General features: G+C 54.0%; 2 protein-coding genes across 5 annotated transcripts in view; both read left to right on the forward strand.

Annotated features, from left to right (window-relative positions):
* Positions 1-22,472, forward strand: part of PRDM11 (PR/SET domain 11) — a 74,413-nt gene that overhangs the window by 41,108 nt on the left and 10,833 nt on the right. For all 4 annotated transcript variants that reach the window (XM_034644916.1, XM_034644917.1, XM_011228783.3 and 1 more), the window contains exon 5: positions 8,831-8,898. In XM_034644916.1, the coding sequence (XP_034500807.1) occupies positions 8,831-8,898 (68 nt within the window). The remainder of the gene's footprint in view (positions 1-8,830; positions 8,899-22,472) is intronic.
* Positions 8,911-22,301, forward strand: LOC117796631 (myb-related transcription factor, partner of profilin-like). The gene is made up of 3 exons (XM_034644918.1): positions 8,911-11,620; positions 12,812-13,233; positions 16,283-22,301. Exons 2-3 carry the CDS (start codon positions 12,927-12,929, stop codon positions 16,846-16,848), a joined length of 873 nt encoding a protein of 290 aa, XP_034500809.1. The 5' UTR covers positions 8,911-11,620; positions 12,812-12,926; the 3' UTR covers positions 16,849-22,301.

The raw sequence follows: 22,472 nt of genomic DNA on the forward strand, positions 1-22,472 counted from the left end.
TGCTGTGTTCTCTGCTTTTGTTCTGACGCTCTCTTGTTCATTTCTCTGGTGCTGGGGGGGCGAGCCGCCCCTGACAGAGGTGCTGCTTGGGGTCTGGACCACTCCGTGGGTGCTTTTCACACGCGCCCTATCAGCTGCTTCCCTCTGCCCCGTTAACCTGGAAGACCCTTCACATCTGTAGTATATTTCATGTTTGTTTCTATTTACTTTCCCTCTGGCCACAGGCCCATTCTAACACCACTGCTACGCCAGGCCTTTTGCCTAAGGCCTCAACCCACTGGTTTCACCAATTGGCAGATTTATTGAGGTTGAGTGTGTCCAGGGTACGGGGGTAGTTGGTCCTGAGGCTGGTAACAAGGCCGGGGGAGGGGGGACCTTGAGTGGACTTGAGTGCGGAAGAGCTGTCTGAGTTGGTTAAGGGGCTCTGGACTCAGACATTCCTGCCATTTGAGGGACGTGTGTCCTGGGGCGAAGCGCTTTACTCTCTCGGAGCCTAGATTTCCTCTGCATAAAATGGGGATGCAGAGTCTGTTGGAACATACCCTCATGAGTTGTGAGTCTTGATGCTTATTGCAGACAGGTGCACAGCAGGGGATAAGCAGATCACATCTGTCTATTATCTCCAGTTAGCATCACATGGGTGTGGTGAGTGATACTCCAGTATGTAAAACCTGGATGTGAAATTTGGGATTGTATGTAACCGTGCCTCATTTACTAGGTCTCCAGGCCTTTTTTGAAATTGAATAAAAGACTTTTAGAATGATCAAAGGAAGCACTAATTCCATTATCAGTTAAAAGGAGATGAGGGCGGGTTAGATCTGGTTCTCAAGCAGCCCCTGTCACCTAGGAAGTTATACTCATATACCAATATTCCCAGAATGCTGTGCACATTTTAAGCGCTCTCCCCTTTGCCTTGCCCAAGTCCATCTGTAGATACCAGGTTAGCAGGCCAGGGCCTAAATCATCTCAGAGGCCCCCCTTCCAGCCCAAGCCTTCAGTTCAAGTTCAGTTTCGGTCCCGCCTCTATTTCTCTCTGCCATTTCAGTTTGCTGGACTGGGGAGTGGCTGGAGAACAGAGGCGTTGCCATCTGCCTCCTGGGGTTCTGGGAGGAGCATCTGAGAAGCGCAGAAGTGCTTTGTCAATTGTGAATAGCTTCATAAATCATTTTTGTAACCGCTTTTCTCCAAGAAGAGGTGCAGGGCTGAAAATTAGAATGCTTCGTGGATTCCATGGGTTCCTGGAAGATTGCAAGCAAATGAGGTGTTTGAAAATCTAATCTCTGTAGCATCCAGTGGAGGCACCATTCAGAGGAGCCCAGCAGGGAGCCCTTGACTCTGGTGGGCGTTCTGCCACCACGCAGAATATTCCTCTGTAGTAAAATGCAGATCTTCACGTAGCAAATCTGTTCAAGCCGGCAGCAAAACTGGAAACTCAGAGGGGGTGCCCAGGGCTTTCCTGGTTGATTCCGAGGTCATTAGAGGGAGCTTGGGGATAATGTCTGTCTTTCTACTGAGTGCTTAAGAGGCGGGCTGTACCAGCAGACACGGGAGTGACCTCAGTTTCCTAATCTGCAGAATGGGAATCATGATCGGAGCTAGCTCACAGAGTTGTGAGAATCCATGAAACTGTGTGTCAGAGTCCATGGCACCGTGAAATTGCTTTTTTGGTTTGGTTTGGTTTTTAAACTGGATATTTCTTTCCTTTTTTTCTTTTCCTTTCTTTCTTTCTTTTTTTTTTTTTTGAAGATTATTTATTTTAAAGAGAAAGAGAACACACACACACACACATGCATGAGCAGTGGGGGTGGGGATGGGGAGAGGGAAAGAGAGAATCTCAAGCAGACTCCACACTGAGCATGGAACCTGATGCGGGGCTCGATCCCACCGACCCGAGCCGAAATCAAAGGTCGGACACTCAACCGACTGAGCCCCCCAGACGCCCTTGAAATGGCTTTTTGAACGGTAGCCACTGGCGTTTGTTTACTGATGTCTTTGTTAATCATTAACCACAGCCAGAAATAGCACTCGGATCCATGTGGACCATGCTGGCCCCAGGAGGCCCAAACTCAGGTTTTGTATTATGTTCTGAGGATCTGCCCACATGAAATCATACAATGTGAGTTTGAGACAGAATTTTAGAGGTCGTTGAGGACAGAGTGAAGATACCACCTCACGAAGAATACTCATTCAGCCCTGTGCCCCTGTAAGTTGTGCTGCCTCCCCCTCCACGTGGCGGTCCTTCCCATTTGATGATGGCCCTGCTTCCTCTCGCCTCTTCTTCTCCGGGCTAAGGGACCCCCTTGCTGAGCCAATCACCCTTCTCCGGTCAGGCCCAGGCTAGCAAGGCCCTTTTGACATCACTAGGGTTCAGAGCCCCGGTGGGTGCTAGAACTTCTGGGTTTAGAGGGACCAGGAAGGGTCAGGATCAAGGGTAAGGTGAGGGAGACACTGAGAGACCAGCCTTCTGTGGGCTCGATCCCGAGCACCAGGCCCTGGCTGACCATTCCTGGACCATCTTGGTCTCAGGCCTGGAGGCCCACAACTTGCTGTCTACTCAGGGTGGCCCAGGCTTCTCAGTGACATGTGACATGGTCTGCAAGCTCTGTGTGATCCTGCCCACTCCTGCTCCTTCCACCCAGAACACCCACCCCTTCCTTTTCTCCCAGACCTCAGCTTCGATTCCACAGTTCCCAGGAAGGTCCTCAACCCACTCCCAGATGCCACCTCCCACTCTGACTTCCCCTTTCCGCAGATTTGCCCGCCACCGTGCTGACCACGGGCTGTCACAGTGGTCTCTCTTCTGTGGCTCCCTGGACTGTGAGTTTTAGGAGAGCAAAGACATTGCCTCCCCGAATTACCATTTCATCCGCAGAGCGGAACACTGTAGCTACTCCCTCGGTGATATCTGTTATGTGAGTGAATGAATGCTTGGTTTGAGAAAATCCTGATTGGTGGGAAAGATAAGGCCAGAACTACCCCGCAGCAAGCCTCCAGATCGGAGCCGGCATCAGAGGCCCGAGGCAGTCCCCTCTCCCCCACTCCGTCCCTCCCAGCTCCCACCAGAGCCTCTCTGCCCAGTTTAAGCCGTAAAAAGGCAGATCGCAACAACTCGGTGTTGACCCCAAGACCTCCCACTGCCCAGAATTAATGATAGCTAACAGTTGGTCTCTTCATTAAGAGACCAGAGATGGCGATTACGGTCATGACCAAAATGCTAATGACAACTGTTGACTAAGTGCCTCCCACATGAGTCATTACAGCAGTGCTGCCAGGCTGGCCTTTACCCCATTTTACAGACGTGGAAGCTGAGGCCAAGGCCACCCACTTCATAAATGGTGAAGCTGAGAGTCTAGCTGATTCCTCTGGCTTCGTGGCTCTTACTAGCACTGGGTGCTCCCGTTACTGGCTGCAGGGCCTAGAGATGCTTTTTTTCTTTTTCCCCCCAAAGAGAGAGGAGCAATCGGAAAATAATAATGTAGGGGGATTCATATTATGATCAAGTACAGAGTTCTGTGAAATTCCAGGGCAAGGTCCCTGAGGACTGTGGCACCATCTGAGGAAACTGATGGGGTGTGGATGGGGAGGGCCAAGCCTGAGCTGCATGTGTTCTCGTTTGGTCTGAGAATTTTAAACCCCAGAGGCAGTATAGCCTCATAAACAGACAAATAAAGCAGAAGCCTCATCCTGTTCTCTTCTTTTGTTTTCCTCTAGAGGTAACCAGAGTTGAGAGCTTGAAACGTGTTTCCCAGACTTTCTGTGCACGCGCTAGTCACATGGTGATGGTTGCGGGGTGGGGGGGAGCCCATGCTGATTTCCATGGTGTAAACGCTCCCGCCGTGGCCGATTTCAAGGTACTGGTGTGACGTCACTGGACCGTGCATGGGGAAGAGATAGGTAGTAGCAACTATTCCATAGCATTTCTACTGTTCAGACACAGTAGGTGCCCATTGCCCTCAAGAACACCGATGATAGTCAAATAGAAAATAATTAGGAAGTGGTAAGCGTTGAGTATTTACTACCTTCAAAGTACTGTTTCTTGAATTGTAGGTTTATATCATTAAATTTTTAACAACAGCTGTTTAACAACCAGCTCATGAAATTCTGGAAGATTTCAGAGTCCGCACTCATTAGCCAGCTCCAGCACACCACTCATTTCCTTTTCCCTAAAATATTAACATTAGATCTTTTTTTTTTTTTTTCTTTAATTCGCTTTTTCCTTACAAGGCTCTTCAGCCAACCATTCATTCGGTCAGCCAGATTCTATCATGCGCCACGTGCTGTGTGAGGATCTGGGGCCGGGCCACCGTCATGAACAGGATAGCCACGTGCCTTGCCTTCATTAGCTTATGGTCCCTTGAAAGAGACAGTCGATGGCCAGGCTGACAAATGAACACCATCGATGTCAAAATTGCCCTGTGCAATTAGGTCTCTAAAAGGAAGTGACAGGTGATGTCATAGAGATAAAGCTGTGGGGGGGGGGTGGCGGCAGGCGGAGGGCAGGAAGTGGCAAGGGAGAGCCTACTTTAGGTTCTGGTCAGACAAAGCTTCTCCTGAGGAGGTGACAGAAACCGAGACCCAAAAGATAAGAAGGACCAGTCACGCGAAACTCAGTGGGGAAAAAGGTACAAAAGGATATGTTCACTGGGGTGCTGTATCTGGGAACTGTACAAACCTGCAAAACCGTTCTGTACATAGAAAACTCCTTGTGTAGTAAAAATGGGAAGGCTCCCCACCAGCTCCACGATGGTGGTTAACCTTGGAGAGAGCAGGTGACGTTGGAGGCAGAGATGGTCTTCAACTATGTCGAGGTGTTTTCTGGAAGCGAGCGAGGTGGGGGACAGGTACGGCTGGAGATAATTTCTGTTGGCGGCCACATTAGTCTTTATAATTTCTGAATGCGTGAAACATTTCACGATTGTTAATTTTTTAAGAGAGGGGCCGAGAGGTCGTAGGCAGTGAACCGTCCCAGCGTAAAGCCTCCCTGTCAGGTCCTGTGGCTGCAGCCCGTGAAGGGGAAGAGGGAGACCCACGTCGGGGAGGTCAGCAGGCACGGGCCTCGGAGGCTGTGACCACGGGAGCGGATTTTATCTTAAGTGCTGCTGAGGATCCTTGGCGAGGGACGTGAGGGGGTTTCCACCCATAAAGATGACAGTGGCTGCTCTGAGGAGAGCATGGAGCATCAAGAGTGCAACCGGGGGAGGGGAGTTAGGGTCCCCTATGGTTGTCTGGAAGAGAGCTCATGGCTCAGACCAGCATGGAAGCTGTTTTGACATCTGATGGCAGGACTTGCTGAGGAATCAGACCGGGGGCGTTGAGAGAGCAAGGGAGGCAGGGTAACTTTCTTTGTTTTTGTTTTTGTTTTTTTTAACAGCCTTTTCAAGATATAATTTACGTACCAAACAGCTCACCCATATGAAGTGTGCCATTCACTGGGTTTTGGTAGTAGAGATGGCTCTCTTTCTGACACCTGAGTGGGTGGTGGTTGCAGATGCTGTGATAAGGAAAGTAGGAGAGGAACAGGCTTGGGGGTGGGGGATCTGAGGGGGGAACCTTGGGGGAGGTAAGTTTGAGGTGCCCAGGAGACATCCAAGGAAGGGAAGTCACGCGGGAAGTCAGATATTCACAGTTGGGGCTTGAGGTGAAGATTGTGAGGAATGAACAAGCTGAGAGTCTGGAGATGGGTATGGGTGAAGAAGCTGTGTGTGGAGGGGGCAAAGGGGCTTCTAGTCCAGATGCACTGAGAGTTCATGCTTTGACCAGCCCTCACCCTTTTACCCCAAACATTACAGTGAGAGTTAAAAAAAAAAAAATGAGCCTTCCCAAGACCAAATCTCTGAAACTAATGAAGACAATGTTAAAAAGACAGCCTCTGAATATCAATAACAAATGAATTCACTCTGAAATGAAAATTATATTCTGAAAATGCATTTAAAATAACTGTTTAGGGTCCATATCAGGAATAGGTTTGACTGTGAGTAACTGAGATTCTAAATAATGGTAGCTCAAGCCAAATAGGAGTTAAATTTTCTGTTATGAATACATCCTCGGCCTGGTGTGGTAGCTGTACCCACTAAGCCCTCAGGGAACCAAGCTTGACCCCAGCTCATCACTGTCTCAGTGCTTGGATTATCCTCATAGTTTAAGTTTGGTTGCTAGAACTCCAGCCATTACATCTGCATTCCAGGCAGTAGCACGGTGGAGAGGCATGTATCAGCTGTCTTTCAAAGAAGTTTTCAGGAAACTGACACATGACACTCCCACCTACATCCTATTGGCTAGAACTTAGCTAGCAGAGAAACCAAGAAATGTATTCTGGTTTTTTTAAATTAGTTTATTTATTTAGTAATCTCTACACCCAACGTGGGGCTCTAACCCATGACTCGGAGATCAAGAGTCATATGCTCCCCTGACTGAGCCAACCAGGCACCCCAAAATATATGTTACTACAGGTAGCCAGGTGCCCAGTTATAATCCAGGGTTTCTGTTACCATGGATGAAAGAGATAATAGATAATGAGGGGTAATTAGCAGTCTCAGCCTTAGGATCCTTGAAGAAATAAAGGAAGGATAACAAGCATTAAAAAGAACAAAACAGTGGATTTTTGTTTGTTTGTTTGAATTTAAAACCTGTGCTCTTAGAAAGATATCATTAAGAGAATGAATAAACAAGCCTTAGATTAGGTGAAAACATTCATATATGGTATGTCTGATGATGGACTGGATCCAAAATATATTTTTAAAAAACTCTCAAAATTCAATAATAAGGAAAAAACAACCAATTTTAAAGATGAGCAAAGAGTCGAATAGACTCTTCACCAGAGAAGATATGCAGCTGACAAGTAACTGCACGAAAAGATGCTCAGCATCGTTAGTCATCAGAGAAATAAAATGAAAGCCGCAATGAGATACTGCTTTGTGCCTATTAGAATGGCTAAATGAAAAAGACTGTCGATACCAAGTATTGGCAAGGTTGTGGACCAGCTGGTGGGTCCATACACTGTTGAATGGGAATGTGAAATGTTGCAACCACTTTGGAAAACAGTTTAGCAGTTTCTTGAAAGTTATACATATACTTACCGTGTGACCCAGCCATTCCACTGCGAGGTATTTGCCCACAGGAGATGTGCGTGTCTACAGAAAGACTTGTAACCGGATTCTCTTAGCAGATTTACTTGTAATAGCCAAAAACTAGACAGAACCCAAATATCTATCAAGAAGTAGATAAAACCAACTGTGGCACATCCAAACAATGGAATGCTGCTTCCCAGTACAAAGGAATGAAGTCTGATACACACATCAATATGGACAGATCTCACGATAATTGTGCTGAGAGCATGGCTTCTGTTTGATTTCATTTATATAAAATCCTAGAAAATGCAAAGTAATTTATAGTGATAAGAAGCAGCTCCCTGGTTGCCTGTGGACTGGGGATGGGAGGGATGGAGGGGGTAGGAAGGGGAGATTCTAAGGCACAAGGAAACTTGGGGGGTGATGGATATGTTTGTTTTCTTGATTGTGGCAATGGGTGACAATGGGTTGTCAAAATTTATCAAATGTACATTATATGTCAATTATTGTTCAGTAAAGCTGTAAGGAAAGGGTAGAAGAAGGAAGGTGACTTTGTGAAACAGGTGGAATGAAGAAAAGATGGATATGAAGATGCTGGGAATGAAAAATATTCATTGCATTAAAAGTGCTCATTTAAAAAGAAAGGAAGAATGTTAATACGTGGATAAATTCTCGACTGGATACAGTCAAAGAGAGTTTTAGTGAATTGGAAGAGAGTTCTGAGGAATATTCTCAGAGCAGTGCCCAGAAAAAGAGAGAGAAAAATAGGAAAAGGTAGTTAAAAGATACAGGGGTAGTCCCAAATATGTTTAATAGAAATTGTACATGAAGAGACTGGAGAAAGTAAGAAGCTGTATTCAAAAACATAAGAGTTTCTCAGAATTTTCCAGAATAGAAGAAGAGATATGTCTTCTCTAAGTAATATGCTTGTCAAATAATGAGAATTTTAAGGAAGTAAATTCTCCACTTCAAAACCACAAAGGGAAATTGCATTAAATCAAAAATGAAGGGGAAGTCTTAAATTTTACCCTCGACAGCCTATCCATGAAAGAACAACAGTAGCTTCCCGAACAGCCTATGGCAGCCTTTTGGGCAATCTTCCAGGGGCTGAAAGCAAATTAAANAGGTCATAATCTCAGGGTCCTGGGATTGAGTCCCATATCAGATTCTCTGCTGAGTGGCAAGTCTGCTTCTCCTTCTCCTTCTCCCTCTCTCTCAAATAACAGTAGCTTCCCGAACAGCCTATGGCAGCCTTTTGGGCAATCTTCCAGGGGCTGAAAGAAAATTAAGNAGCAAATTAAACAGTCTGCCTAGAACTTCATACCCAGCTGAACTCTGATTCAAGGGTGATGAGGACATCTGGACATTTTACAGGAGAGAAGGGCCTGGCCCAGCCCTGTGGCTCTTGACCAGTTCGAGGTTGGGGAGAGGAGGAAGGCCCTCTCACGTGTGCTTGGTCATCCAGTGCTGGCCTCTGTTTCTCACAGAAGCTAGAGGGAGAGAAGAAGGGCTGGATCTAACTTTCATCGTTGCAGTGCAGGGCTCCTGGAAGTGCTGCTTGTCCGCCATGTTGTCAGTCTTCCATTAAGACAGGAGAAGCAGATGGGACTCCTGGCCCCAGCTCTGTTTTCAGTCCTTCAGCAGTAGGGGCATAGTAGCAGGAGGGCAAGCAGAAGGGAGGGAGGCCCTGGCTTGGGGAGGAGCCCAGGGACACGAGAGCCTCTCGAGGGTGGCGCCTTCTAGACACTCTCTCTGTCTTCCAGATTGTGGACAAGAATAACCGCTACAAGTCCATAGATGGGTCAGATGAGACTAAAGCCAACTGGATGAGGTGAGTCCTGCTTTCTGCTTATTTCCCGGGAGCCTTGCCCAAACTCTGCAAAGGAAGCCAAGGGAGTGTGCTGGGGCCTCTGGGGCCTCCAGTGGTAGATACTGCTGTTTGCGGGGTTTGGGATATGTATAGCTCTGGGGGACCCTCTTGCTTTCCCAGCCTTCCATCAGGGGGCTGTGGAGGAGGCCTGTGGGTTAACATCTGCACATTTGTCCCTGTGTCTGGAGTGCCCAGGGCCCCCAGCTCCGGGCAGCATTCCCGCCAAGGAGGGGGCGACCCTCCACCTGGGACTCCGGCCCCTCTCCCAGGGCCGACTCCTGCCGCAGGGGTGCAGGACTCATCCCAGTGCAGCTGCCAGCCCTCGTTGAAGTGGCCCCGTGGAAAAGGAGACTTCTGGCACCGTCTCTAGCTCAGTTTTTGATGGTACTTGCTGCAGGCAAGAGTACTTTCCAGAGTGGTTTTACTGTGGTACCATGTTTGGGACAGAAGTTTGCGCCAGAAGGATCCCTCCTGGCCGGCTGGAGAGAGCTGGAGACTGGCCCAGGCCTGCCCCGGGGTGGCTGACTGGAGCCTGGGACTGAGGACTCAGCCCACAGCTCTCCTGTTGGGTCTGTGCTGCTGGCCCGGGCGGGGGTGCCAGAGCCGTGCCCTGAGGGGACTGTGCGCTGTGTGAGAGGTCAGACTCGTACTGGCGCCTCCTGGGTGCCCATCTCTCCAGGAGCCGGGACAGGAGGTTTGGATCTGGGTTGGGAGGGCAGGGAGGGCCTCGGACGGCCGGACCGGGGACACCATGGATCAGGCCCCCTGTGGGCCTCTGTGCGGTTCTGTGACCCGTGGCGGCTGGCGGGATGCAGGAGAGGTTGTGCCCGGAGGGAGGGCAGTCAGGAACTTCCTAAGAGGGCGCTTGCGGCATCGCGACTCTGCCACCTTCCAAGCACACGAGGAGAAGTTGGTCGGAGGTGGGGACGCTGAGATGAGGTCTGCTGTCCCTTTCCCCAGAGCCTTCCTACCCACCTGTGCTCCCCACCTGCCAGCTGTGGAGGAGGGGCAGGGGAGGGGTGGGGAGGGGGAGAGGGACTGCGGTTTACACTCTCCAGGGCACACTAGGATTTGTCTTCTTATTTGTCAGGGCGGCTGTTCTCACTGCCACTGAACAGCGGCAGAAGCAGAGGTTCCCCGGGGACAGGTAGACCCCTCCCTCCAGCCCCCTTTCACACCATCTGGTGAGCCGGTGCCCTGCAGGGGGCTCCGAGAAGGCCATGGACACGCTCCTAACCGCCCTCTGCCAGACCACCGGGTGCCGGTCAGCTCAGCCCTTGCAATTAATTCCCCACCCATTTGCAGAGCCGACTGTGTAACGGGGCGCCCGCGGGGGACAGGCCCTCCCAGTCCTCCCAGGACGTCCACCTTCCGCCGTGGAAATTGTTTCTTTCTACGGCAGTTGTTGAAGGAAGGCACAAACAATGTGCGGCCAGCGCCCAGATGACAGAGCAGGGGGCCTTTGAGCTGGGCCCTCCAAGGGGCCAGGATTGCGTTGGAGGGCACTGTGACCAGGGACACAGAAGTGGGGACTGGACCGCCGGCCTGGGCTTCTGTTCCCCGTGGCTCCCGTCTGGCTGTAGGCAAGCAAAGGAGGGTGTGTCTGAGCGCAGTCTGGCATCAGGGCCTTTCTGCACCGTCGCCTTCGAGGCTCCAGAAATGTTGCCGGCTGAGTGGCTTCCGGGCCTCGCTTCCACCCATCTCTGATCTTTCACCCTGGGGACGAGGCTTTACCACGAGCCCCAGGAAAGACATCATCTGAACTAACTGAGCCATCATCCGACACCCCGGACATTCTCACTTCATCGGGCCGAGGATGGGCCCACAGTGTTGGTATTTCTAAAGCTCTCCATCGTGAGTCCAACGTGCAGCCCGTGTTGAGAACCCCTACTCTGTACTGCCCTTCCTGCTACATTGGTAAACCGAGGCCCAGAGCAGGGCAAGATCTTACGCAAGATCATGCCATCAGGGGCAGAACCAGCACTTGAACCCGTCTCGGGGCTTCTGGGCCCATGCTCTTTCTGCTTGTGTACAAGGGCCCAGGCAAGGCATGGCCCCCTGGGCTCTGTGGGGGGTGGGTTGTGCTCCTACTGCCTTGCTGGCCTGGGGTCTGTCCTCTGTCCTGTCTGCCAGCCCCATTCTGAAGCAAGATGGCTCCAGGGTAGCCACAGCTGGTGGGGCCCCTCCCATTAAATGCTCAAGGAGTAGGTAGGGGCTTGGGGGTGTGGTTTGTTGCCATGGAAATGTCTCTCTGGTGGTCCTAGGACAGGAAAGCCAGTTCATCCTGGGAATCTGCCTTGCCCCTTAATGTCTAGCTTCCTTTTGTGATAGCGCGTTCCAATGTGCAGACATCTTCTCTTGTATTGTGACAACTTAGGGTCTCGTGCATGAGTGAATGGAGTTGGCGAGCTTTTTCAAAACATTAAGTGGTGGGCCGGGAAGAGAACTGCGTAATGAGTGTTGACTTTATGGCATCCCTATGCTAGGGCTCTGCATTCGTGAGATCGGTGGTCCGAAACCAGGGGCTGTTTTGCTTTGAGACACGTTGGGTGGTCACAAGTGTGCGGGTGAATGCTACCAGTTTCTATCGGGCAGAAGCCAAGAATGCTGAGAAACGTCCTCCATGGCCCAGGATGCCCCTTGCCACTCACAAAGAAGTTTCTAGCCTCAAATGCCAATAGCGGTGAGATTGACACCCCCCCCAGGAATTCCTTCCCTCCCCTGGGAGGTGGCTTCCGAATTACCACCCTCATTTTATAGAGGGGGAGGTGGGCTTGCGCAGGAGACCCGGCGTCTAACTCCAGGTCTTTCTGAGTGTGGGGCCTGGAAGCCTGTCACGTCTTGGCCTGGTAACAAAACCCCAGCCTTCCTTTCTCCTGAGCTACGGTGCTCTGGGTAGGCCACGTGGGGAGGTGAGGGCTGAAGGATCTCAATGCCCCTGGCCTCTCACCGCAGTCATGGGAGCAGCTGGAGGAGTGACTCGGGCTCTGGGTTTCCCCTCCGCATTTTGGGTTCCTCTCTTGGGCCGTTCTCGCTCAAGGTCTCAGTCAAGCAGCCCCCAGCTCCTCTGTGCAGTTGGAAGCCAAGGTCACTCCTGGTCTCCGTCACAGCAGACCTGTCTCCCGATGGGCGCTCACGGACTGTTCACGTTCTGCCCTGAGCTGCAAAAAGGCCTCAGCAGCCCACCCCCAAAAAGGCTGCTGCTGGCCAGCACTGTGGTCGGAGGGGAGCCTACACACACCCAGAGTGGGGACCTGGGGGGCACTTGGGAGCCTGGGAGGGGGACGAAGAGGGCCACAGGACAGAGTGAGCTTTCTGTGACCACGCCCTCATCACAGGCGTCCCCAGCGAGTTCCCACACTGGGAAGCCCGCTGTCAGTAGTCGCCCTGTGTCTGTATTCTTCCTGTGAGCCATCTGTAGGGGCGATGGCCTGCTCTGACCCCAAGAAGGGCTCTTTGTTCCCGTGGAGCGCTTGAAAGCTCTTGGTCCCCACTCTGCTTTCCCCTCCCTAGTCGTGACCCCGAGCTCTGTGTGCTTGTTACTCCTGAGCCGGCCGGGGACAGGGACCCGGGAGAGGCTGAGTGCACGGCCGGGCTCTCCCCACTAGCCAGGGCTAAGGCAGGGGCCGCCACCGAAGGCGTCTGACTCAGGCCGCGCTCCCACCCGCTACGCCTCACCTCTCCTGCCCTCCCGCCCTCCAAGGAGTAGGGGAAGGGGCCTCCCGCTAGGAGGAGGGTGTGGTGATGGTGAGCAGGCGAGGGTGCCCAGGTGCCTCCTGGCTCCCCAGCTGGGGGCCGGCAATTAGGAAGGAGGAGGACCACCCTCACTGACGGTCATTTACCCAATTGTGCTTTGTGGGATATTCAACCCAAGGAATGTGGCGCCCCTGGCCGAGCGCAAGAGGAAACCCAAGTTCTCCAAGGAGGAGCTGGACATTCTGGTCACGGAGGTGACCCACCACGAAGCAGTTCTCTTTGGGAGGGAGACCATGCGGCTGTCCCATGCCGACAGGGACAAGATTTGGGAAGGTATAGCTCGGAAAATCACCTCCGTCAGCCAGGTCCCCCGCTCCGTCAAGGACATTAAGCACAGATGGGATGACATGAAACGGAGAACCAAGGACAAGCTGGCCTTCATGCAGCAGTCCCTGTCGGGCCCCGGGGCTGGGGGCCGGGCCCCCACCATCGTGCTCACTGCCCACGAGAGGGCCATCGAGTCAACCCTGCTCACGGCCCATTCCGGGCACAGCTTTCCCAGGGCAGAACTGGATGGCACCGACAGCCCCTCGACCAGCTGTGAGTACCGCCGGCCTCCCCTCCCCCGGGCTCCTGCTGCCTGCTCCCCGGCCTCGTCCTCCTCCTCCTTCCTCCCTGCTCCTTCCCCCCCTTCCCTTGCCTTCTCCCCTCTTCTGTCCCTCTCTGTCTCAACCACTCTTCCCATGCACCCTTCCCTCCTTCTCCTGCTCTGTCTTCTCCGCCCCTTTCCGTTCATTCATTCTAGAATATTTCCTGAACTCTGTGCCAGGAACTGTGCTGGGAGCTGGGAAGAGAGTTGTATATAAAACCTACACTGGCCCTGCTCTTGGGTCGTCCCTAGACTCGTGGGAATACAGGAGCTTTAAGTTGTTGTACAAGGACAGTCGTAAGGAAGGGATGAAGGGTGGACACAGGAAGTCCTGAGAGCGAGAGCGGGGCTGACTCCCTGGGCGTATGCCCTAGGCCACCTGTGCAGTGTCCCTTGGGCTCTTGCGCACACAGGGGCACCATGCTGGCTTTAAGGCGCTGCTCTTGCCTTCCTGAAATTCGTAATAGTTTTTGAACAAGGGGCCCTGCCTTCAAATTTTGCGTTTGGCCCTGCCAGGTCCGTAGCAGCCCTGTCTGAGGGCCAGGGGCCGTGGATCTGCCTCTTCCCGGGGTGGGGGGCGGGGTGCGCCCAGGAGTGGCAGTGGAACTGAGAGGCGCAGGATGAGTAAGAGTTAACCGGGCCTCGGCGTGGGGCGCGGGGAGGGGAGCGGGGAGCGGAGCGGGGAGCCTCCAGGCCGAGAACTGCATGTACAGAGGCCCCGCATCAGGAAGGCGCTTGGCACGTTCCAGGACAGAGAGGAGCCAGGGAAACCCAGTGTAGCAGGCGCGGGGGAGGGGGCGCGGGAGGAAGCCAGCCAAGTCTTCAGGGCCTAGGCCACGGTGGGGGTGGGCGGAATCAGTGCTTTCTCTCTCTCTTCCTAACGTCTTTACTTCTGTGTTCTTTTGCTGAGCTTCTGCGCCTTGCTGCCCACACCCACTCCTCCTGTTCCTCTGCCTCTCTCTTCCCCACTAAGGTGCCCCCAGATCTGCCCGTCTCACCAGGTCTGCTCCCTGACCCTACTGCCCCCATGCCCCCCTCCACCTCTCTTCTGCCTCATTCTCCTGGGCTTCCTGCATCCCTGGGTGGACTTGGATGCCAGCGGCCTGACTGCGGAAACTCCAGGCCCAGCAGGCTATAATTGGGGCTGTGGTTCGAGCTGGGGCTCCCCTTGGGGGTGGGGGGAGCAGTCAAGACCCTTCTGTGCCGGGGCTGCACCCCCTTCAGTTCTGCCTCTGCACACACCCACCCCCCACCCTCAGCCCACATTCCCAGTGGGAGCCTGGCTTCTGAGAGCTAGAGCAGGGCAGGAGGACTCCAGGGAAGTCAGCCGCTGGCCAGCCCGGGGAAGGTGGTTCACAGAAACCCTGCTTCCCTTCCAAGGCCCCTTGCCGTTGGGATTGGGATTGTGCTAATTTCCTGTTTGGCTAGGGCTCCTGACAGGTGGCCATGCGGAGTCAGTGCTTCAGGACTGAGAAAGGAACAGAGACCATCCAATCTGACTTCCTTGCTATGCAGACAAGGCAGCTGAGTCCCAGGAGCGGACGTGGCCCCCGAGCTAATTCAGAAGCAGGACTCGAGCCTGGCTCTGCCAGCTCTGGTCTGCCAGCTCCCTGTGAATCAGTGTTTTGCTAAGTTTTAGGGTGATTCTACCCAGTTATGAGAAAAAGAAGGGGGCCTAGAACCCAGTGAAGTCCATTCCCTAAATCCTGCCCTGCTCTCTCTTCCCTCTCCCTAAGACAGAAGGTAATGAGGTTACCAAATGTCACCTGGGCTGGGCAGGGGGCCCGGGACCCCTCCCCTGCAGGCTTGGCCAGCCCCCCTTTCCCGACCAGTCGACCAGCTGGTACAGCATGAGGCCAGGGCTCTGTGGAAGGAGGCCCTGGAAGGGAGGGAGAACCATCACCTCAGCCCTGCCCTCTCTTTCCAGCCCTGCCACGCCAGAATGGGTGTCCTGGGATCCCCGGGGTTGGGGGGATGGCAGCTGTGCCACCAAGTGCGGTTATGAATAACTGGGCTCTTCCCGAGCCGACCCAAGGGAGGCCCTGGGACCCTGGGGAGGCACGCGTGTGGCTGGAAGCAAGATGAGTCTGTCTGTCCTCCCCATCACCTCCCCTGGGGGGTGGTTCTGAATTTAGCCCCTCTGGGACAGGCAGGGAACCTGTATATTTTTTATTCCTGCCATGGGAATCAGCTCCTAACCTTGCTCCCAAGAGAGCCAAGGCCTGAGTGTGCAGGGGCTAGGGCCCTCTCCCTGTGACTGGCTGCGAGGAGCCGTCTGGGTGAGGGCGTCTGCAAGCTGTCATATACTCCCGGGTGGCCCACCTGGGGGGTCGAGGGGGACATCAGGGCTGGAGGCCCAGGTGGCTCTCCGGCTCTGCACCCTCCAGTCTGGTCACTCCCGCGCCAGCCTGGGCCTCCCAACTCCATCCTGCGGCGGCGCCCTGCGCTGACTTAAAGCTGCAGATTCTTGCAAGGCCACAAGGTGGCGCAAGCAAGTCGGCCACGGGCGCACAGAGGCTGGAACTCAGAGCGCCTTTTGGCAGGTGTGGCTCCTGAGGCTTTGCCAAGCACCTTCATGTCCCTTCTCTTGTTTAGTTTCCTTGACAACCCTGCTAGGTGGCCGAGTGGCTGGGGAGGTGGACAGAGCAGGCACCGTCTTTGCTCTGCCGAAACTGAGTCACAGAGAGTTGAAGGGAGCGACGGGGTGGATCTGCCGTCTGGGGACTGGGCTCTCCAAGTCCCCTGACCTGGGCTCTCCCGCAAGAGTGGTGCCATTCCTGCAAGAGGAAGGGGGCCTGGGAAGTACTCACGCCGCATGCCTCAGGAATTCAGGGAGCGGGTGCTCCTCTGTGGGTGGGAGGGGAGCAGGCAGGTGCTGAATGAGGCTCAGGGCTGGCAGGGCAGGGGGCGGGAGAGTGACGTGGGGGTGGGCCCAAGCCCAGGGCTGCCCCCTTTCTGTGTGTTGTAATCATCTGCCCTTCTTTGTTTCTGTCCCCCAAGATGATGAAGACGAGGAGGTGCCCGGGCCCTCGAGGCAGCCTCTGCGGGTGTCCCTGCAGCGGTCGGCGGAGGAAGAGGCCCACCTGGCCAGGCCTACCCTGCTCCGCTCCTCCTCCTCCTCGGACCAGTCCGAGATGGTGGGCCCCAAGCCGGAGGCCCTACCCCGGCCCTCACCGCAGACCCAGACTGCCTGCAGGACCCCTCGGCCGCACCCCAGCCCGCCCGGCACGGGCCTTGACTGGCAGCTCCTCCATGCCCATGTGCAGCAGACTGAGGCGTTCCAGCACTTCTGCCAGGAGCTGGTCACCGTGCACCGGGACATGGCAAGCAGCATGCGCGCCATCGGCCAGACCATGGCCGAGCTGACCAGCCGCGTGGGTCAGATGTGCCAGACGCTGACAGAGATCCGAGACGGGGTTCGGGCATCTCAGCGGGGGCCCGACGGGGTCGCCCCCACGGGCCCAACCCCTCAGGCCGAGGCCCCCCCAGCAGAGCCCCCGCAGGCTCCCCCGGCCCCGGCCCCCTCACGGACTACCAGGTCTCGGAAGAGAAAGCACAATTTCTAACCCAGCCAGTCTCCAGTAGGAGGAGGAGAGATGGAGGCCGGGTGCCTGGCCTCCAGACAGGAGCTCGTCTCTCATGTCCGGGACCAGTGACCCCTGTAGGATCCCGTGGAGACGTCCATCTCCTCCCCACGTGCAGGTCGGCGGCCCTGGGCTCCCACGGCGTGTGTGTGCAGCCCTGGTCTTCGGCCACCGCCAAAGGTGCGGGTAACGGCGCCTGGGGACGCTTGCGTGAAGCCTGCTCCTGGTCTGTGGCTGCGGCCGCGGCCTCGGGCAGAAGAGGCTAGCGAGAGCGGGCGGCTTCGGAACGGAATCCTGCTTGCCAGCCTCGGGGCTGCCACCGCCGCCTCCCAAGCCCTGAGTCTGCTGCTTCCGAAGGGGGGGAAGCTTGAGGATGGGCAGGGGGAGCTGAGCCCTCCCAGGAGGGGCCCATCCTCTCCTTCCCCAGGGCTCCGAGCGCGGTGGGTGGCACCCCTGCCTTGGCCTTCCGCTTGCCCTCGCGGTGCGTGTGCTCGGCTGCTGTGCTTGCGTTTTGTGGAATGGGGAGAAGAACGGGATGGCGTCGGAGGAAGGAGAAGAGGCCCTGGCGCTCTCAGAGCACCTTCTGCTTTCCCTGCATTAGCAGAGGTGTGATCTCAGTGGGCTCTCAGGACGGCTGGAGAGGCAGCCCAGCCGGTCGCCCTGTCACCATTATGACCACCATCACCTGCATTTCGTAGATGACAGATGCCACAACAGTTAGTGGGGGCGAGGGCGAGGGGCGGGGGGGGCAGGCCCGGAAGCCGGGTCTGTGGATTTGCCCGGCTCCCCTGGTCAGAGGACAGATGTGGACCGGGGAGGGTGCTACTCCCTGCCCCCGCTCTCCTGGGGGCCTGTGGGAGGCAACAGCAGCATTGAGGTGGGTGCCCAGCCCCGCCCTGGCCCTAGGGCAGACCGCGGAGGCGCTGGGGAGAAGCTTCCACACCCACAAGGTGACTCCTCCTCTGGCTGCTAGAAGAACCCCGCAGGGCTCCTGTCCCACCCAGGTTCCAGCATGCCTTGCCTCCGCTTGCTTGGGCTGCAGACGCGTTAGCGACACACATCTCTAGCTTCCTGTTCATTTCGGAGTGTGGCCAGACAGCCAGGTTCCTCGAGTCAGGGAGGGAGGAGGGATGGCAGTTGGAAGCTTAGCTCTGACCCAGGTGTAGCTCAGCTCTGTGTCCTCTTTGTTCCCTGGCCTGAGGCTGACCCCAGCAGAAGCTCTCCTCTCCCCACCCCCACCCCGGTCCACCGGCTCCCACGTCTGCGCCCTAGGGCCCTGGTGGGGGCTGGGAGGACCGCTCTCCCCAGTGCCTGCTGTGGCTGTTTCTGGAGTGCTGCTTCTAATCCCAGACCACGCTTTGTCCCATGTCAAGAGCATGGGGGACATCTGCAATGTCCCCGTGTCCTCAGCTCCATCCCCCCACTCTGTGGTTCTTTGGGGGCTCCTGCTACCCCAGACCACACACTCCCCTGTCCGACAGCCCAATGGCTTGATTATTGCCTGGCCTTCCCCTGCCCTAAAATGCTGGAATCCAAGATTGCCTTCCCAAGTCTTTTTGTTAAGATGGCAATAAAAAGAAATTGATCTCACACTTGGAACGCACCCAGTCTCCAGGATCTTTCTTTGGTGTATATTCTTTTTCTTCGCTTCCTGTGAAAACCTCAAGGCCCCCAGAGTAGGGCTTAGGTGACTGAGGGAAAGCATGCCGGCCAGAGGGGCTCCAGCGCCGCCGGCATTTCCCGATTCCGAAAGTACTCAGATGCCCTGTATGGGGCACCATGCTAGCTCCTGCCCTGTGAGGGAAAGAACGGACCTGAAGAGCTGAGCGAGACGAAGCAGCCACATAGGAAACCGTTCAGCCATGTGTTAAGTCTCTGCCCAGCACAGGCAGGATGTGGCTAAGTGAATTTTACCTTCTGCTCCCTAAAAAAGTCACCCTTTCCGGCAGGAGACTCCGGAAGGGTCCGGGGCTGTGCATTTGCCAGTGGACTTCAGGGACCACCATGAGGCATGAACTTTTTTGAGGGTCGCCTCCCCACTGATCCTGGTATCTATCTGTCACAGGCAAGACCCTGCCCCCCGAGAACTGAGGCTTTCAAAGTAACCAGAGCGGTTCCTCCAGGTCCCTTTGGGAGTCTCATTAGAAGAGAAGGGGCCTCCTAACCTGGGCATTGCCCTGGCTTTACTCCCAGGCACACAGAGAAGTCCTCCCAAGCAGGAAATCCCCAAGTCCTGACTAGGGATCTGTCCCCTCTCTGGAAAGTTCCAGCCCGCCTTTGACCTCTTGGAATCCAGGTCACCCTCTTCTGTGCTTGGTCGAAAAGCATGGCCATGGAAATCAGACTTTTCGGATTTCTGCCACAAGCAAAGATACTGTGAAACTGGGCCCAGGATCTTCTCCAGAGTGGTCTAGGTGCTAAGTAGTAACTGGCCGGCCCCTCCCTCTGGTCCTGGGGAGGGCAGGGATCAAGTGGGAAGCAAAGGGGACAGAGAGATGAAGAGCCTGTGCACTTCAGAAGAAATGTCTTTAGTTTCTTTTTCTTGGCTTCAGTGGGGATGGTGGGTCAAGCGCATCAACACAGGAAGGCGAAATCGGGGCCAGTGGTTGAAAGTGAATGGGCAGCCAATTTCAGCGTAAGATAGGGAAGTCCCACCGAAGGGTCTGAGGCCTCTAGCCGCTTTAAAGGCGGGCTGGGCGATGTTCTTTTGGAGCTTGGGTGACGGTCTGGTGGGTGCGTGCATGACCCAAAGACCCGCCCAGCTCCCAGACCTAAACGCACGTGAGAAAACAGAGCCCAGCCTCTTGCTGGTCACTCTTCCCCATTTCTGCCTCCGTGGCCGGAGCAGTTTTCTCTCCGTCAGGGCCATACCCACTGAGCAGGGACGTCTGAGCCTGGCCTTTGTCTGCCCCGACTCCAACAACACGGAAACCCCGTGGGTTATTTTCTCTCTTCTGGTGGAACGGATAGTCGTTTCCTGACCCAGCTTAGAAAATATGGTGCATTGGATAGAGCACAGCGGGTGGGGTGGAAGAACTGCTGTCTGCGCTTATCTCTCCAGCACCCAGAGTCAGCAAGGAGTTCGGAATCAAAACAATCCATTCTCATCGTGAACCGTTCAGTCCAGATCACAAACCCCCACCACCACTACCACCCACCCCCTTGATGGCTTCAAAGGGCGTCAACTCTGTGGGTCTGATGTGAAAAGCTATCAGATGAATTGCAGCGTTTGTAGACGGGCCTGCGTTAGCCGTTTTCCACCTCCTCCCGACACACTCCGTGCCTTCTCTCCAACGAAGCAGTGACCTAGAAACTCAACAGATACAGAGAGTTGAACTCTCTAGAAGCCTTGGCTTCCAGCGAGGGCTCTTGCATGTGTGCGGCCACGGAAGGGGACAGGCGTGGCTTTTCATAACGGCATTGTCATATGGGGACAGAAGGATTCTGGGAGTGCATCAAACCACGGGGTGTTACCGCCAAATACTTAAAAGAGGGAGATCGAATTCGAGGTCATTTGTGTTGGAACTTAGCTTGCTGCCATTCAGCATCTTGAGGGGACGGGTTGTTACGATTTGCTGAGAGTTGCCATATATGTCATATTTCAAGTGCCAAGTTTCCAAACAACCAGATACAACCAGATGCTGACCAGTTTTTATCCATCTCTAGAACACTGTGACCACTACAAAGATTTGGAGTTCTCGTCCTAAACCTCGATTCTTACAGGGCAGGAAACCACCAGGAAGTAGAAAGGGAAATTGACCTGAATCTTTCTAAAGCTTTGGACGTATTCTAGAAGTTGCTCTTTTGAAGAAATCCCTGAGAGTTACGTGTTCCTCATCTCTTTTCCTCCTAAAGTCGCATGCCAGAGAAAATAATTCTAGCTTTTAGAGCTTGATGATTGCTAAACACCCCCCAAAAAAGAGAAGAGCGTCTCTTTCCTTGTGCTCTGTGATCCAAGCGATTCTTGTGAGGGAAGATGAATGAATGGTTTGCCTTCTGAATCTGGGAGTAGGAAACTTTGGATCTACCCCCAGTTCTGTTCCGTGCTAACCACAAGGGTGATTAGTTTTGGGTGTCAAACCCCAGGCTGTGACTAAATTGGGGACTAGAAAATATCTTGCACATTCAGGAGGAATCTCAGATCCAGAGAAAAGCAGACCCCTGCGCTGGGGAGTTGTGACTCAAAGTATTCGTTCGGAAAAGCTTCTCTAGGCTAGGGGTCCTCTTTTCCTTTTCCTAGTTTCTTCGTTAGTGGCATGGCTGGCGGTCATGGAGATCACAGTGTTGTCTTCACAGCTCAGGGAGACAGGAGCTCATGTCTGGTGCCGACAAGCATGGATGCGTTGAGGCTAAGTTCCTGGACCCAAGCAAGTTCTGGGGATCGAAGTGCCAAAAATCCGGCAAGTGTGACTCCCTGCGCCCCTGGGTAGAGCTCATGGCCGCTTCTCTCAACGGGAGTGAAGCAACCAAAAGCTCACATTTGCACTCCTGCCCCCCTTGGCCTCACTTCCACAACCCGGGGGTCTGTGCTGCAGCCAATTGTCAGATGGATTGGTCCCTGGACTCTAGTGGTCCCCTTTGGAAGGTCATGGCCTCCTCCAGGGCCGAGTAGAACAGAGTTCACGGGACTGTCCCCGATGACAAGGGGCAGGATGTGCTCAAGGGTGTTATGCCTGAGGCTGTGCAAATGCAGTTTCACAATGCGGCTGGCTGCCAGGACCACCACCAGTCCTGGAATTGGCGTCTGTGTGTGTCTTGTTTTAGGGGGTGGCCATGGGGGGTAACTGTAGTAATTGCTTCACAAGGAAAACTTGGAAAATACAGAAAAAAAAATGATAAAGCAGACCCACCTGTAACGGATAATCAATCCCTGGTAAAACACTGGTATGTTTCCTTCAAGTAGCTTACGGAGGCTTATTTTTAGAGCGTGATTGGAACGGGAGAGTAGATAGCTTCCGGTCCTAATCTTCTCACTCTATGTTCTATCAGGACCATTTTCCACGTCATGAAAGGTCCTTTGAAAACATTGTCTTTAGATGAGTAACATTCCATCATATGACTATATCACAGTTTGCTAAACTGTTTCTCCAATATTAGACGTTTGGATGTCTTTGCTTTTGCACTGTTGTAAACAGTGATACAGTCAGGGTGGTGGCGGGCAGTTTGTCTACTTGGTCTGCGTCTTATGGTCCCTTTTTAAATTTTGCAAACATTGTGACAAAACGCACATAACAGAAAATTGACCATTTTAACCACTTTTTTTTTAAGTGTCCAGTTCAGCGGCACTAAGTTCATTCGCATTGTCCGGCCATCACCACCATCCATTTCCAGAGCCCTTTTCGTCTTCCCCAGCTGAGACAGGATACCCGTTAAACCCTAACTCCCCATTTCCCTGGCCCCACCGGGCCCCTCTCCCCCCGGCCACCACCGTTGTACTTTCTGTCTCTATGAATTTAACTGTACGTATAAGTACCTCATATAAACGGAATCTTACGGTATTTGTCCTTTTGTGACCGGCTTATTTCACTTAGTATGTCTTCAGGGTTCATTCATGTGAGAGCTTAAATCAGAATTTCCTTTTTAAAGCTAATTAGTATGCAATGTGT

This window comes from Ailuropoda melanoleuca, chromosome 16 (assembly GCF_002007445.2).
Source record: "Ailuropoda melanoleuca isolate Jingjing chromosome 16, ASM200744v2, whole genome shotgun sequence".
NCBI classification, from domain to species: Eukaryota; Metazoa; Chordata; class Mammalia; order Carnivora; family Ursidae; genus Ailuropoda; species Ailuropoda melanoleuca.

Coding starts and splice junctions, on each gene's coding strand:
- LOC117796631 (XM_034644918.1), top strand. CDS start 12,927: ATGCGGCTGTCCCATGCCGACAGGGACAAGATTTGGGAAGGTATAGCT. Junction 13,234..16,282: donor CGACAGCCCCTCGACCAGCT/GTGAGTACCGCC, acceptor CTGTCCCCCAAG/ATGATGAAGACGAGGAGGTG.